The 16309-nt window shown below is 51.7% G+C and overlaps 1 protein-coding gene across 1 annotated transcript in view; it reads left to right on the top strand.

Moving 5' to 3' along the window:
* The window catches only part of XYLT1 (xylosyltransferase 1), a gene marked incomplete at both ends in the record, with an annotated part of 272575 nt that extends 257725 nt beyond the window's left edge, over window positions 1-14850 (top strand). Inside the window, 3 exons of the mRNA XM_084250520.1 lie at window positions 5158-5353; window positions 11090-11423; window positions 14528-14850. Of these exons, the coding sequence (XP_084106646.1) occupies window positions 5158-5353; window positions 11090-11423; window positions 14528-14850 (853 nt within the window). The remainder of the gene's footprint in view (window positions 1-5157; window positions 5354-11089; window positions 11424-14527) is intronic.
* Window positions 14851-16309: the final 1459 nt, after the last annotated feature.

Genomic DNA, 16309 nt, shown 5'->3' with positions numbered 1-16309 from the left:
CAGCGCTGCTGTCAGTGCTAGGCCACGGTAAACAACATTCTGATGAATGTCTTTTGCAGAAAGTCTCTTATTTTTTTTCCACTTTCTCTTTTCTGGTTATTTCCTTAGGATCGATTCCCCAAAAGCCTCGAATCACTCTCATTCTCTTCCTTGTTCTCCCTCCTACTTCTCATCCCACCCTCCCCCTTTTAACAACAGAGGACACACTGTTTCTACATCCATCTCTACCCACTGAACCTTCCCTGATGTTCCTCCTGGCCCTGCTTTTCCCGGTAGGGAGGAAGGAGAAGAAACGATCTGTGTGTTCCCTAAAATTCTGGAAGCAGGGGGCCGTTTCCTGTCTAGTGCCACACGTGCAGCGCCATCTTGGGCTCTGCGGGCCACAGCAGGTTGTCGTTACCCCTCTTGTCCTCAGCCTGAACCCCCTCCCTGCAGGTTCTGATTCTGTTTAAAGGGAGACCCACCTGGGTTAGGCATCCAGGACCCACAGTTTGAACTTGACTCCCCTTATCACTTGTTGCCCTTAGGCAAATCATAAACTATGCTGAGCCTCAGTTTCCTCATCTGGAAGATGGTAATAATGGTAACCTCAACTTCCATAAGGTGGTGTGAGGTTTTAAGGGTTAGGGTTAGTCCTCAACAACTCCCTGATGAGTTGTGTTTTATTTTTATGCCCATTTTAAGTATTTTTACATTATAAGTGCTCAGTAAACGTTCACATCATTGTGTAGATCTTTGTCGCCATTTTTACTGCAGAGCCAGCCCAGTCACCAGGGACTCTGCAGCGTGAGCTAGATGCCCTGTAACTGCTGAACTGTTCCCCCTCTGCTCTTTCTCTTACCACCCTCCCTGTCCCTGCACAGCCAACCCTCTCACGGTCTCTTGGGGCTTCTCAAGTGCCACATCCTCTCTGCGGCTTGTTAAGAGTCCCCCTGATCCCTGATGGCACAAGGGGTTAAGCGTCCACAGTCACTGCAGTACGAGTTTGATCCCCAGCCAGAGAGCTACCCACATGGCGCAGTAGACCTCTCCTGTCTCGCCTGCCACTCCCCTCAGCAGTGCATTTCAGTGGATCCACCTGTTCTAGTCCCTACTCTGTCTCTGGTGAATCCTCTCACCCCCTATGCCTCTGGCCTATACCCCAGTTCTTGTATGCATAAATAAATAAATCCTTAAAAAAAAAAAAAGAGTCCCCCTGATCACCCATCTCCTCCTCCCAAGCTGAGAGTGGCTTAGAGACCACTTCTGACACTCCTCCAGTGGGTCAAGGTCATGGGTGTCTTTTTCATGCTAGTCTGGGGGCAGAATCCTTGCCTGTGGACCAGTGTATCCCCAGTGGTTACTTTGCACAGTGCCTGACTCTAGGAAGGTGGATGTCATTCAAGAATAGTTTTAATCCCAGGTTTCAGAGAATTTACAAGATACATGGCCATATAGAAAATTCCAGAAGATACCCCTATTTATCTAGGGTCATTGAAATTTCCTCCCAGTACTTCTTTTGAAATTAAGTGACCACCAACTTGCCCCAGACCTAAAATCCATGGGTTCTGCTCATTTTTTATTATAATAGAACCGTTGTACCTTGCTGTGGGCAAAGCCGATACATTATGAATATGAGCCTGCACATAAATCTGGACAAAGGGCCCTTATCCCAAAAAGGCAAAAGAGCAAATTCCTGCCCCTGGGATATCTGGAGAAACAGCCAGAGAAAACTTTATTTCAAGAATCTCATTTTCTCTTGGCATTTCACGCAAATTATGTCTTTCCAGTTTAGAGTATACCCTTTCATAAAAGTAATGTGCATTGATTTTTTTCTCATTATAAAATAACACATGTTGATTGCAGAAATTTTCCAAATGGCAGATTGAGAGAATAAGAAAATAAAGTTTGCTTCTGAGCCCCCGTCCAGAGATAAGGATGCCGGTACTTTCTTATCACTCCTCAAAGTCACATACTCCCCAAGGCCAGCCAAGTAGCGCGTCAGTCAGTGATCCGAAAAGAGCTAGGGAGGCTCACGGGACTGAAACAGGAAGAAAAACCCCTTGGGCTAAGTGGAGGCACCTGTGGCACCTCTAGGTGTCCCTGCATCTTGATATTGTACTGCAATATACCGCAATGTACAGTACAATATACGTATTGTAAACATGCATTGAGATATTTGCAGAATTGCAACAAGCACTTGGCGTCCTGTTTTTCCACTGTACATTTTGTGCTGTTAAAACAAACTCTCCCCTTTGTTTTCATTACTTCAATACCATTGAGATGAGGTCCCATGGGGCTTTGTGGTCAGTCCTAGATTACACATACCCTAGATGTACTTGAGAAGCAAAGGGTTCAAGAGGAAATCCTTCTGGAATTCTCCATCAGTCACCAAGTATTGATTGAGCATCTCCCACGTGGCAGGCTGTCAAGCACTGGACAGTCAGCTGTGACCCAGAGAGACCAGCCCCCGACGGAAGCCCTCTCATTCTAGCATGGAGACAGACAGGGCCTAAGCACACGTGTACAGGAGCCAAGATCAGTAGGGATAAAGGCCCTTCCGAGAATAAAGGTCATGTCATAGCAAAGAGTTGGTGACTTAAGATTCAGCGGTCAAGGAAGATCTCTCGGAGGGGGTAACATTTAAGCAAAATGATGACACAGAGCCAGCAGTGCGATTACAAGAGAAGAGCGTTCCCAGCAGGGAGAACAGCCAAGCAAAGGGCCTTTTGTAGAAATGAGCTTAGCAAGTTCAAGAATCCAAAGTCAAATCTGTGTTCCCAAAAGGTGGGGGGTTGGGGCAGAGAGAAACAAAAGGAAACTAGAGAAGGAGGCTGGGAACTGGGAGACCAGGAAAGAAGTTTGGATTTTACCGCAGGCATTAAGCGACGCCACTTGGAGTCTTTGAGCAATGGATGATGACCATGGCTGCTAGGAACAGGTTACAGCCAATAAACTTGGGGCTGGGGGGCAGAGAGAGGGAAGGCCGGCAGAGGTGCAGGCAGGGCATGGTGGTGGCTTGCTCCTGGTGCTGCTGTGCATGACGGAGTCAGGATGGTCCCGGGGGACACACACAATGTCTTGATGGATGGTGAGGGAGAGCAAGCAATCAAAACCTAACTCAGGGTTTCCGAAGTGTTTGACCAGGGTCTAGCGTGACACCCCTCCCACCACAGACTGTCTCACTGGTGCAAGGAAACCTGCAAAGTCACATGGGAAAAAAGCGTACCTGCAGGGAACATGAAGAACAAGGGTTATGAGTGCAGCCACAAAACTCTTCTCTACTCCCTACGCCACTCCCATGCTGTCGCCCCCAGCCACACGTGGGTACTTAAGTTTAAATTAACTAATATCTAAAACTCAGTTCCTCAGCCACAGCAGCCACATTTTAAGGGCTCAACAGTCCCAAGCGGTGCCTGTACGTGGCAGCAGAGATGGGACACGTTTCCATTTCTGCAGCACCTTCCGAGGCAAGGGCGTTTACTCCAAAGCCCAGACCCGACAGCTCTGCATGTGCCGTCTCAGGACGTGCAGGCTCTTCCCCACGCCCTGGCGGCACCCGGATAACAAGGCAGTGATTTCAGGAGGTGCGCAAGCACAGGAAGGCGGCCTCCCTAACCATTGTAATTGGACATAAGGACTTAAACTCCAGACGGGGACCAGAGAGAAGGAAGGCTGCTCGGGGACAGTGATTTGTGGAATGCTGTTATTAAGGAGTCGCAAGCACCCTCTAAGTGCTATGCAATTTACACATTGCAGAAACCGGCAGCTTTTGATTTTACAAGTAGGTAGGACAAAGAGCTGGGCTGGTGGACGGCTCCTCCCTCCTTCCGCTCTGCTCACAGCCTGCTCCTTAGAGCATCTCCGTTTAGATCCCTTGCCCCTTCCAGCCAGCGAGCTTTATGGATCAAAGACATGGATCTTAAAACAAGCCACCTGTCTGCGAGCGTGTGCACGTACGCCTCTCAGATCGGCAATATTTTTGGGGGAGGAACAGAAAGAAAACCAGATATAATTCCCCATAAATATAATCAACCGATCTTTGACACCGTGAACAAAGGCAATATAGAACAAAGATAGTCCTTCAACAAACGGCGCTAGAACAGCTGGACACCATCATACCAAAAAATCAATCTAGACACATACCTCACAACCTTTGGCAATAATTTTTAAGGATAATACTCAGTGCCAGGCTCCCCGGTGGCGCAGCGGGTTGGGCGCCACGCTGTGGGGCTGTCTGTAGCCTCTGCAGTGTGGGTTCGATTCCCGCCGGCCAGGGAGAAACCCACATGGCGCGGCAGACCTCTCCGGCCTCCCCTCAGCAGTGCTTTCGGTCCATCTTCCTGTTCTGCTTCCCACTCTGTCTCTGGTGAATTCTCTCACCCTCCTGCGCCTCTGACTGTACCCCAGTTCTTGTGTAAGTAAATAAATCTTAAAAAAAAAAATACTCAGTGCCATTGGTGAGAGGACAGAGCGTAAACCGGTACAACCTTTCTGATGAATGTGGGCACCAGACATCAGGAACCCTTTAGAGATTAGAGATTCCAGAAAATATTCTTGCTCAAGGGTGGCGAATGTAGTGTTGTTCAGAATGGGAAAATCAGAAACCAGTTAGACCCCCAGAGCTGGGAACTTGCTGGGGGACATATGGCGTTAGGAACAATGGAATAAAGTCCACGAAAGCACAAATCCTCTCTTCAGAGACTTCGGAGACATGTGATGATTCTCAGGAAATACTGCGACGGGAAAGCAGGAGGTAACCAGTATGAAGATTATGATCCCATCTCTGTAAGATTTATGCAAATATATGCATAGAAAATAAGAGTGAAAGGAAATATGTCAATATGACATTGTTTGCACACCAATGTTGCTTCCCGGTACCTAGCAGCAGAGGAGCCATAAATATCTGTGAATTGACATCATCTGTGGGAAGAAGCATCAAAAGTAGTAATTTATATTTTCTTTATTGTACTTGTTGGGCCAGCATGTTTTGCATTTCTAACCAGAAAAAAAAAATCCCTCCTAGTTATTGAGATCATAGGTGCAGAGAGAGCAGCTTTCAGGATCGTGGCGAGCATCATAGCAACCAGGCTGGCACGATGGAGGGGGAGCCCCTTGGTGACCCGACTCCCCTCCGGTGCTCACCCTGAGCTTGTGTGACAGTGTGTGTGTTTTCAGGTACTACCCAATGGGCCACCCCGCCTCTGTCCACCTCTACTTTCTTGCTGACCGCTTCCAAGGCTTTCTGATCAAGCATCATGCAACCAATCTGGCCGTGAGCAAACTTGAGACCCTGGAGACATGGGTGATGCCAAAGAAAGTCTTCAAGATCGCAAGCCCACCCAGCGACTTCGGGAGGCTGCAGTTTTCCGAGGTGAGAGACCAGACATTGTCACACTTCACCTTCGGGAGATCTCTCAGTGGGTTCTGATCCACAGCCTGACACTTGTAGCTCACAACACGGGGGGAAAGGAGAGTGGAGAGCCCCTAAGATAATACCCTGAGTCTAGAGAAGGTTCTCCAGCCCCCCAGGACTGGAATCAGCATCCTGAACAGGGCAGAAGGCTCATTATCAGGGGCCCAAACCAATCAGGAGCCCTGCTCTGTTTAAACAAAACAGTAGAACTTCTGTTCCTTTGAATGGTTTATCCTTCTATTCCTTTGAAGGGTTTATCCTACCCAGTGATTCCTCCTAAACCTATATTAGCAATGGACCAGTAACACACTGGTTTCCTAATGATGTAGCATTAATCCCATTTTACAGATTGAAGAACTGAGGCCTCTGCAGTGGATTTTGGATCCTAGGTAGGACATGGAGGAATTCAAAATTGAACCCAGATTTCTTAGACTGCAAATTCCATGCTTAATTTTGTTCTTTCATCTCCCCAGTGCCTAGTACAGGGTTTAGGTCACAGTAATGTCAGATCAGTCATTGAATGAGTGAGCAGGTGGGTAGGTAGATGGATGGATGGATGGATGGATGGATGGATGGATGGATGGATGGATGGATGGATGCATACATACATGAATGAATGGATTCACAGACGGATGAAGGAATAGATGGATGAGCGAAAGGAAGGAAGAATGGACGAATACTGGAGAGGTGAGTGGACACAGGGACTGATGCATGGTCTGCAGTTTCTCTCTCCCCAGTACGGCATCAGCTTTTAGTTCATTTTCTTCCTGGGGAGATGGGTTTCTCTAGCACCCACCCTTGTGTCATCAGCCCTATAATTGAATGGCTTCAGCCAGACCTTTAAGTCCTACCTGGTCTAGCCTCTGCCCACTTCTGCAGCCTCAGCCACCATCCTGCCCTGCTCACACGCCTCCTGTCTTTGTCAAACACGAGGGCTGATCCTCCTACCTGGTCTGCTTCCCCCAAGGCTCCCCTATATCTAACTTTTTGTTGGCCATTCTGATTTAAATCCAAGGGGTTCACCTTCAAAGACGCCTTCCCTCTGACCCTGCACTTACGCCACATTCTGCACAACAGCCACATTCTCCACCCAATGTGTCCCTACTTTATTGTTCTTCTTAGCACCTCCCCTCCAAAATCCTCTTGCTGATTTAGCTGCCCTCTCCCCCACTGTTCAGTCCCTGGCACTATATCCCTGTCCCTCACTGCTGGGCCCCCAACACATAGCAGGGTATGTAGCATCTCTAGATGGGGAGTAAGATTTCTGAATGAATGAGCGATGCCCTTGGGTGGTGATGCTTGGGGAGGGTTTTCCACACCAAAACCCAGCACCTCACTTCCTCCTTCTCCACGTCAGCCAGTAACTCGAGGTGATTTGTCCCTGGAGTTAAGCTTTCCGGATGACTTTGGTTGCACAGCTAAGGATGAAGAGTTTGATTTTAGAAGATGGGGAATGTTGAGAGGTTGGAAGTGGGGAGCCCCCCCCCCCGGCTTATATTTTCCTAGCCAATTCTTTTCCGGTCCCAGTCCCCTGTGAGCCCACTTGTGCCCTGTAGAATGGACTCTGAACAGACAAGGGTAGGAGTTTCTTGTTAAGCCACCGCTTTCAATTAAGGCTTCAAATGGATTGACTGGATTCCAGCCACCATGGGAGCCCACGCCATAAATTACTGGCGTCTGGGGACAATTAGATGCTGCCCCAGTTGGATTCTGTGCCGAGGGCCCAAGTGGCCAGTTGAAGACATTAATGTCCATTAAGAAGATGGATGCCTGGAGGCTGAGCTATCCCTGTTTATCCGCCTGCTTTTGGGTGACTGGGCACTTCCAGCAGTGACAGATGCTGCTGGCCACTTCCTAGCTAGTGATTTGTGAGGGTTTCTGCTGGGGGTCTTGTACCCTTGTTGTGAGAACCACCAGAATCTCTGGCAGAGTAGCCATGTGTGATGCAGAGAGCTCAGAATCTTGTTTTTTGAATTTTTTTCTAAAGTCTTAATTTTAAAGCCACTGGTATAAAATTGGACTAGAAGCAGGGAAGGAATGGCTGAGCCGCTTTGTGGGCTGCTGAGATACTCCCTGTGTTGGCGCAGTCCCCAGGGCCTTGCATAATGCCTGCCTCCCAACAGGTGGCCAAGGTCGCTGAGCAGCTCAGACAGATTTCTCCAACCCATGGATCTCTGCGCTAGTGGCTTGCCAAAGAGGTGCTCCTTCCTTCCGCAGGGAGTCACCAAGGGCCTGTAACCCTCCAGGTACAGGTGGGACAACAGGGAACCTGCCAGACCCTTATAGTCTTAGAACTGCTGTCTAGTGGGACCACCAGCCAATGAGTGTGCAAATAAATGAACAAAAAACACTTTAGCTAATGACAAGTATCATAAAGAAAATAAAACTGCATCCATGTAATTGCTGAGGACTTGAGAGCCTGATGGGGCTGCTATCGATGAGGTAATTCACTAGAGAAGCTGAAACCTGTAAGAGAGCCATGGGGAGATCTGGCGTATCCTGAGTTGAGAGCAGCAGGTGCAAAGGCCCTGAGGCTCCAGGGAGGAGCTTGGTATACTCAAGGAACAGCAAGACCAGTGTGGCCGGCAAAGTGAGGGGAGAGAGAGTGGCCAGAGAGACTCAGAGGGGATGGGGACAGATCATGATGGGTCTTTGGGACCCTGAAAAAAGTCCAGATTGTGTTTATTTTAGGTATGGTGGGAAACCTTTGTTGAGCTTAAAGCTGGAGAACAGTATGTTGAGCTTGAACTTAAACACAGACTAAATTTGAGCAATTGATCATTTTGTAATGAATGGTTGTGAACTTCCACAGTGAGGCAGCCCCACCCGGACCCTCTTGCCTGGAGGCTGACTCTCTCCTTACTCCCCAGGTTTAGAAACAAGGTCCAGGTTTCCTACACTCAGCAGCTCCACAATCTTTCTGCCCAGGTTCTCTGGGTTTGAGAACACAGACTTCAGAGAATTGTTCATCCCATTTCCTTGGCGGGATCTAAAAATAATGTTCTAGAGTGTCCTTGCATGCTCCTAACCGATCAGATATCCCTTCTTAGGTAGGACCCCAAGTGGTTTTGGAACGATTCATTTGTGAACTTCTGTTGGAAAGCCAGTGTGGGGGAGCTGCATGTACAGGGAGGCCATGTGCTGGCCTCTAGTCACTCCTGACAGGTTGATGACAGCCAGCCAGCCAGGCCAGTAAGTAGAGGACAGGTAGGTAGGTAGGTAGACAGAGCGGTATTGAGTGTCTCTGTGTGCTCTGCACTGTTTCAGGGTGCGCAGATACATTACTGAATCAACCAGTTACCCCTCCTGAACCTATGTTAGTTATAGACCAATAACAAGCCAGTTTCCTAATGAGGTAGCGTGATTAGTCCCATTTTACAGATTGGAAATCTGAGGCCAGAGAACATGCAGTGATTTTTCTGGACCAAAGTCAAGACGTAAAAGAACTCAAAATTGAACCCAGCTCTCTCTGCTACAAACCCAATGCCTAATTGTGCTTTTGTTAGCTCTGCTCTGCCCTCATGGAGTCAACAGCCCTGAGCTAGGGAGAAATGTGAAATTAAAGTCATGATACTGTGCCAGGAAGAAAAGGAAAATGCTAAATGGGCAAAGGCTTAGAGAAGTACTGCAGCAGGGCCTCTAAGCAGGGAAGGCCTCCATGTGGAAGTGGTGGCCAGGTGGAGATCTAGCTGACGAGTAAGAGCTGGCCAGAGGGTTGGGGAAGGAAGTCTAAGCCCCAAGCAGGCAGCTGGAGGACGAGACCAGAGGCAAGGGAGAGCCCTTCTGGTAGAACGCAGCATGGCCAGGCTAGGGGGAGAGCGAAGGGGATGGGAGGGATGGAGATGAAGGTAGACCAGACCAGAAGAGGCCTGACCTCACTAGACAGGATGAGAGATGGGACTTAAGAATACTGAGGAGCTAGAAAGGATTATACCCAGGGAAGTGAGGGGGGGTGGGCATCTTCAGAAAAATCCCTAAGACTTTGAGGTCTAGCTGGGATCCTGCTCACGCATTCATTTATTTCTTCAGTAAGTAGTATCGTTTTTATTCCTACCACATTCCAGCCGCTGTGCTAGGCCCTAGGGGGCCTCAAAGGAGCCAGTCGCTGCTGACCCACAAGGTGGCAGAAAGTGCTAAGATTTCAGGGTCTGGGAGGGGCAGCTGCCCTTGCAGAATGTGACCAAAGCATGACTCTTAGGGCTGCACCTTATCCCAGGCTAGACTCAGGCCTAAAGATGGAAACTTGGAGCAAGCTGTGACTGTGCACGAATCCAGCTGATGGGTAGAGGGACTCAGCACATGTGTTGATGGATGAATGAATGAATGAATGAGTGTCAATAAATCGAGTAGTGGAGAAGCACCCAGCCCCTGGGGTCAGACTCCCTGGGTCCCCGTGCTGGCTGTGCCCCGCACTGGCCCTAGCAAGTTATACAACTGGTCTGAGCCTGTTTCCTCATCTATAAAAGAGGATGATCATAAGAGTCTCCCCTTCGCGGAGGTGGGAGTGTTAAGCAAATCGATGCATCCAAGCACTTGCTTCAGGCCTGGCATGCTGTGAGCCCTCAGTAAATAGCAGCCCTGGCGCTCTGTGTCCTGGGAAAAGAATGGACATAGTAACTCATGGCAGGGACACGAAGAGAGCAAATGTGCTCCTGTTTGCACTGCATATGTGAAATCCTCTATTTGCCCACACCTGCACCCAACCCTACATTGTGTGTGTGCACCCCAGAGGGGTGGTCCCAGAGAGCCCACAGAGGCCGTGCAAGCTGCACAGTGTCCTCCTTACTGCTGCCAGCCTGCCACATGCTGTGTCTTCAGCAACATTAAATTAGAACCTCCCGGGGAAGCAGAGGGCTCCTCATTTAATCTGATTTGATTTGGCATCAGGGCTCAGAATCTTGATCTACACAGTTAATTCGCCTTTTTGTGAAGTCACTCACTCATTCACTCCGCAATGGCGATTCAGCACAGAGCTCGGCACCAAGAAAGAGGAGTGAACCAAGCCACAGGGCTCTGAGCAGTGAAGGATCATTTCGCAAGGCCTTTCTGGCTGCTGGGTGGAGAATAAACTGCAGGCAGCTAAAGGGGAGGGGGGAAGCCAAGAGCGAGTTGGTGGGTCAAAGCCACACACACAGCCCCCGACCCTGGCTGGCTGGCAGGAAGGATGTGTGAACAGCCCTCTCCAGCCCGTGCCAGCTCAACAGCCCACAGGGCAGCCAAAGCCATTTGAATTCCTGCAAATGACAGGCGATGCTGAGGGACTCTCCAAGGGCAGCCCCAGAAGCTAAGCTCCACTCTGGTGCAGAACCAACACGCTGAAAGGAAGCACTGGTAAGAAAACCAAGGCCCAGACCAGAAATCAGCCAGACCTGCCGGGGGCAAGGAGCATGTGTCCTTGGAATGCCCGCACGTGGGCCTCCTTACGTTCGGTGCTCGTTTTTCCCAAGCACACACCTTGCCCTGGGCACGGGAGGCTCCGTGATTTAGTGAAGGGCCCTTCTAATCAGACCAGCCCGAGTCCAAATCCTAGACCTTCTGCTCACAACCTGTGCAACTTTGAGCAGGTGACTTGATGGGGGCCTCAGTGTCTTCATCTGTGAAGTGAGCATATGAAGCCCCATAAGCAGGACCCGTTGTAGGCCCCAGCACCCTAGTTCAGGCCCCGTGAGCTCAGGACTCGCTCTCCTGTTTCAGGTCGGCACCGAATGGGATGCCAAGGAGCGGCTCTTCCGCAACTTTGGGGGTCTCCTGGGACCCATGGACGAGCCGGTAGGCATGCAGAAATGGGGGAAGGGGCCCAATGTGACAGTGACCGTCATCTGGGTGGATCCTGTCAACATCATCGCAGCCACCTATGACATCCTGATCGAGTCCACTGCCGAATTCACCCACTACAAGCCCCCTCTGAACTTGCCCCTGAGGCCTGGGGTCTGGACAGTGAAAATCCTGCACCACTGGGTGCCCGTTGCAGAGACCAAATTCCTCATCGCCCCTCTGACCTTCTCAAACAGGCAGCCCATCAAACCAGGTGAGTACTGCAGGGCCCCTGGGGGCCCCTCCATCCCTGCTATCAGGGCCTCCTCCTGGGCAGGCAGTGCTGCACGCTCATGAGGCTGCCAGGGGCACCTTGGAGGACAGTGCTTGCTGCTCTCCCTGCTTTTCCTGCTCATCCGTCAGCAAGAACCATCCAACATTCTACCTGCGCGCCGCGGGGATGGCATCTGTCAGTGTGGTAGATACCGGTTTATTAGACGCTGTCCCGTGGGACTTCCAGATGCCCCGACCATATTTAAGAAAATATGGGAAAGTCAACCCAGTTTCAATAAATCATGTTCCCTGTTTCAAAAATGATAATTAAAATAGGAAATCATGCTCACCAAAAACGTGACACCCTGGGTGAAAAGATAAACCACATACTATTGGGAAATAATGTGTGACACATTTTTAAAACAGTACTCCTATTCAGAATATATGAAGAAATCCCAGAAATCAGCAAGCTACAAGTCATAGGTCAGATCGCCCTGTTTTTATAAATAAAGTTTTATTGGAACAGGGCCACGCCCACTCATTTACATACTGATTATAGTTGCCTGGGGAGCATAGCGCATGCAGCCTTGAGTCCTTGAGACAAAGACTGCATGTCCACAGCGGCCAAAATATTTACTACCTGGCCCCTTGAGAGGAAAACATTGTCAACCCCTGATAGAAAAGAGGAAAGAGAAAAAGTAGAGAGAGCATCAATGGCCTCACACCCATATGCTCACACCCAAAAATGCTCAGCTCATGAATAATGACAGAAATGCAAATTAAAAGTAGAAAGGGATTCCACGAATGACTGTCCACCGAGAGGCAGGAGGTGGAGCAGTAAGCGAGTTGGGACATCAGCTAATAGAGATGACCAGACCCCTGGCAGGCACCTGGAGATTTTCACAGCATGAAACCAGGAACCACACCATGGGCCCTCATTCCAAGGGGTGAGGGCGTGTGGTCTGTAGAGCCCAGAGCTGTGTGAAACAGGGAACCTCCCTGCAGCACCCTCTGCAGAGTGAGTTGGAAAAGTCTCTAAAACATAATTTGAGGGGGCAACATCATGATAGTAATCATAATTATGGTGCAGGTATTTAAAACTCAAAAGCAAGACAAACCGCTTGCTTTTTTTCCCTCCCAACACGCCTGCCTGTCTTTTCTTTTCTCATCCAAAGGGTTACTTTTCTTTTTCTAATTCCTTCTTCTTATCACAGGGCATGTCTTCCTCCCCACTGAATCTTAACCTCCACCAAGAGTGGGGCGTGCACTTTCTAGAGGCCTCCCAACATTCACAGCACGTACGCATAAACCACAAACTAAATCACAAGCACAAACTAAATCACAGTTTTTTGTTAAAAACTACAGTGATACGTTTTATACTTGCTTTCGTCACTTCCCAAGTCAGTAACACAGAGCCGCCAGCTGCATCGCGTTACACAGGGTTAAGGACCCACAATCTGCGCCCCCCAACGGGGGGAACATAGTTTCTTTCATTGTTCTTATTCCAGATAACACTGCCAAGAAGATTGTCACACCTCATCTTGCACATCCTCATGACCTACACCCATAAACTCACTTCCCAGAGACAGGGTGTCCTGATCTCTTGATATTTGAAATAGTTTGTCTCCACCTAACCAATCACAAAGCCAGAAAACATTCTCCCAGCCTCTGTTAGCTAAAAACACATTCAGGGCTGGGTGCCATGTAGCCAAAGACACAGGAGAGGGGTCATAGCTGTAGGGCAGGTCCCTGGTCTCCTCACAGGGAGCGCCGAAGGAGCTCCGTGGACTTCGGCTAAGTGTCTGTGCTGAGCTACATTAAGATGTAGACTCACATTTTCTAGAAATGGAAGTCTGCTCCTCTGCTCCCCGATGAAACGGGCTAATGCTGTGCCAGTGGGGCCAGAGCCCACCCAGACGGGGCCAGCAGGGGGCCCTTTGACTATTCCTGAATCCTGAGCACCCCGAAGGATCTCCAAAGCCCGCAAGGAGGACAAGGGTGTCCAGACACAGAAAAGCAGAGACCCAGAATCAGCCCGCCTCCCAGTAAGAGAGTCAGGGCTAGCCACCGGGTCCTGAGTTTTCCAAGTTTTGCTTCTGGGGTTTCTTAGAAAGGCGAGGCTCTTCCGGCCTGGGCCCCGGGACAGGCCAGGGACCATCACGCCCCCTGGGAGCCGCCCCCTGTCGTCAGGAATTGTATCGGTGAGCCGGGTTCCAGTGACAGGGAGCTCGAAGGTGGGAGCGATGCAATTTGTAAAATGATTCATCAAGAGTAATTTGCTATTGATGCGTCCCTGGTAATCTCAAGAAATCTGATGAGGTGGAATTGAGGAAATTTAATTATAGAGGCAAGCGTCGAGGGCTGCTGCTGTAATGGCATTTCCCACATTAACCTCATTTTTCATAAGGGTTTTCTGCAGCAACCAGTGTTCAAATGTTTGTCAGCTGCTCTTTCACTCCGAGCGTCCTGCTGTCTGTCAGCTTGAGCCTCTGTCTCGCCACTCCCCAGCTTCCAGTCTCTGGAGAGGTGGAAACAAGGCGAGAACTCGGCACCAAATAGGGAACAGGCTCCAGCCTCCCGGCGGCTGGCACCGGAGCTGCCCTCCCTGCCCACCGCCATCAGGGCGAGAGGGGCGAAAGCGAGCTCTGCTAAATCACCTCCTTTCTCCCGCTTGACCGCCTCAAACCAGACACTTACCAGGGCTAGAAACAGCCTTATTTACTTGTTTACTGCCTTGGCATCAGCAGCCCGCCCCGCCCACACGTGGCACGTCCCTGACATCACGTCTGTTTCATGCCCCACATGGACGTGAGCCTGGCAGCCGCAGGTGGTGGGCAGTTAGTAAATAGGTGCTGAAGGAATGCCTCGCACAAAGAAAGTGCTGGAAAATAAGCATCGAACAAGTGAACCTCTGCACTATTGACGGTGTCTGTCAATGTCGGCCGTGCCCGGCCCGGAGAGGCAAAGGCCCTGGCGGGCTCGGCTTCCTCGTCTGCAGGACGGGGCTGCTGCGCGCTGGCTCCCGAGCCCGCGAGTGGAGCGGTGCTGCCGACAGAGGCGCCCCCTCCACGCTTTTAGTGACCAGCTATCCCCTTTGCCTTCCAGAGGAGGCCCTGAAGCTGCACAACGGGCCCCCCCGCAGCGCCTACATGGAGCAGAGCTTCCAGAGCCTGAACCCCGTCCTCAGCCTGCCCGTCGTCCCGGCCCAGGTGGAGCAGGCGCGCAGGAACGCGGCGGCCTCGGGCGCGGTGCTGGAGCACTGGCTGGACACGCTGGTGGGCGGGATGTGGACCGCCATGGACATCTGCACCACCGGCCCCACCGCCTGCCCGGTCATGCAGACCTGCAGCCAGACGGCCTGGAGCTCCTTCAGCCCCGACCCCAAGTCGGAGCTAGGGGCAGTCAAACCCGACGGCCGGCTCAGGTAGCACCGGGCGCCTGGAGCCACCGTGGAGCTCGAAGGGAAAGCAGCCAGAGGGCCGGTGGGGCCTGGACCCGGCCTCCCCCCCACCCCCGGGGGTGCCTTTAGCCAGAGGGGCTCTCCCGGCCATAGGCGGGAAGGCAGGCTTGGAGGCCAAGGCAGGGTCTGCCGAGGGCCTGCGTTTGGCAGGCTGGCCCCAGGGGTGGGGGCGGCTCAGTCCCACGCCTTGGTGGTCTCACCGCTTCTGGTTGATCAAGTCCTACAGGTTCCTTGTCTTCCCCGCCAGTGACCTGACCCCACCCAGACAAGTGATTCTCAAGCTTTTATTTTGAGCAGCAGAACTTTGTTTACTAAGCGCAGGCGCAGGTGGAAGTTCAAGGTGCCGGCACGGGCCTCGCTGCTCGGCTGACGCTGGGGGGTGCGAGGTCCCTTCTCAAAGCTCAGCCCACCCGACAGTCCCTTCACCAAGGGCATCTCCTAAGGTACCTCTCTAGAACCCAAGGGCTCTGCAAAACCCAGTTTGAAGAGCACTGCCTGACCGTGGGGCCGCTCTCGGGCCCTGCATCTTGGAATGGCAGCCCAGGGACAGTCACGCGCCTGGGCTCTCCCAGGGAGGGGGCAGGCTCGGGGGCCCGGCCCTCCTCGGCCCGGCCTGGTCCGTCCATCCAGGTGGGGCTGCGCCATGTTCCGGGCTCAGGGCACAGCAGAACAGGGACGATGTTGATGAGCAGGAGGTGTTCGTGGGCTGGAGCCAGCCACCCCCTGATCCTAGACACGGGGACCTTGGGGACCGTGGCCCAGACTCCTGGGCCAGGCAGCGAAGCAGTCCCCGCCCCGAGCCTGCGCCCTGGGGCTCGGTCGGCCCCCACCCTGGGCACTTACGTCTCTCACACGCGCGCTGTGGGGACAGGCCAGCCCGCAGGGAGCAGGCTTTTCACACGCAGGAGAAAGCATCTCAGATTTGCTTTTGAGTCTCATGCCCGTCTTTACCCAGGGTGCCAACTGCCCGTCTCACACGCAGCGTGAAGGGGAAGCTTGAGTATCTGGATGTTCAGAACCTAAACAAGAGTATTGTTCAAATCGCTTGAGTTACCAGAAACCTGAGGGTTTCCTTGCCATGTCCCCCTCGGGGGGCCACCCTGCTCATCTGGAGAGCCCGCCCGACTCCTCCACAGAACCCACTCCCCCCCAAGCACGGGCTTCCCTGGGAAAAGCCCCACCCTGGTTGCAGACCCCGGGGAGAGCCGGCTCCGGGCCGGAGGGTGCCGCCGCCCACTGCCTGGCCCCGAAACCTGCCCACCCCCACCCGCCGGAGGCCTGTGCTGCGGGCAGTGGAGCTGCGGAGAAGGGACACTCGAGACAGTTATTATTTATACGTTTTAGTCAATGACTAATTAGTAGGTGCTGTTTTTGCAGCTTGTCAATTGTGTTACTAACTGAAGCTGCCTTTATTCACAGAAGGCCCC

This window comes from Talpa europaea (assembly GCF_964194135.1).
Source record: "Talpa europaea genome assembly, chromosome: 12".
Classification (NCBI taxonomy): Eukaryota; Metazoa; Chordata; class Mammalia; order Eulipotyphla; family Talpidae; genus Talpa; species Talpa europaea.
The sequence above is the reverse complement of the archived record's forward strand: the minus strand, read 5'-3'. Positions and strand labels throughout refer to the sequence as shown.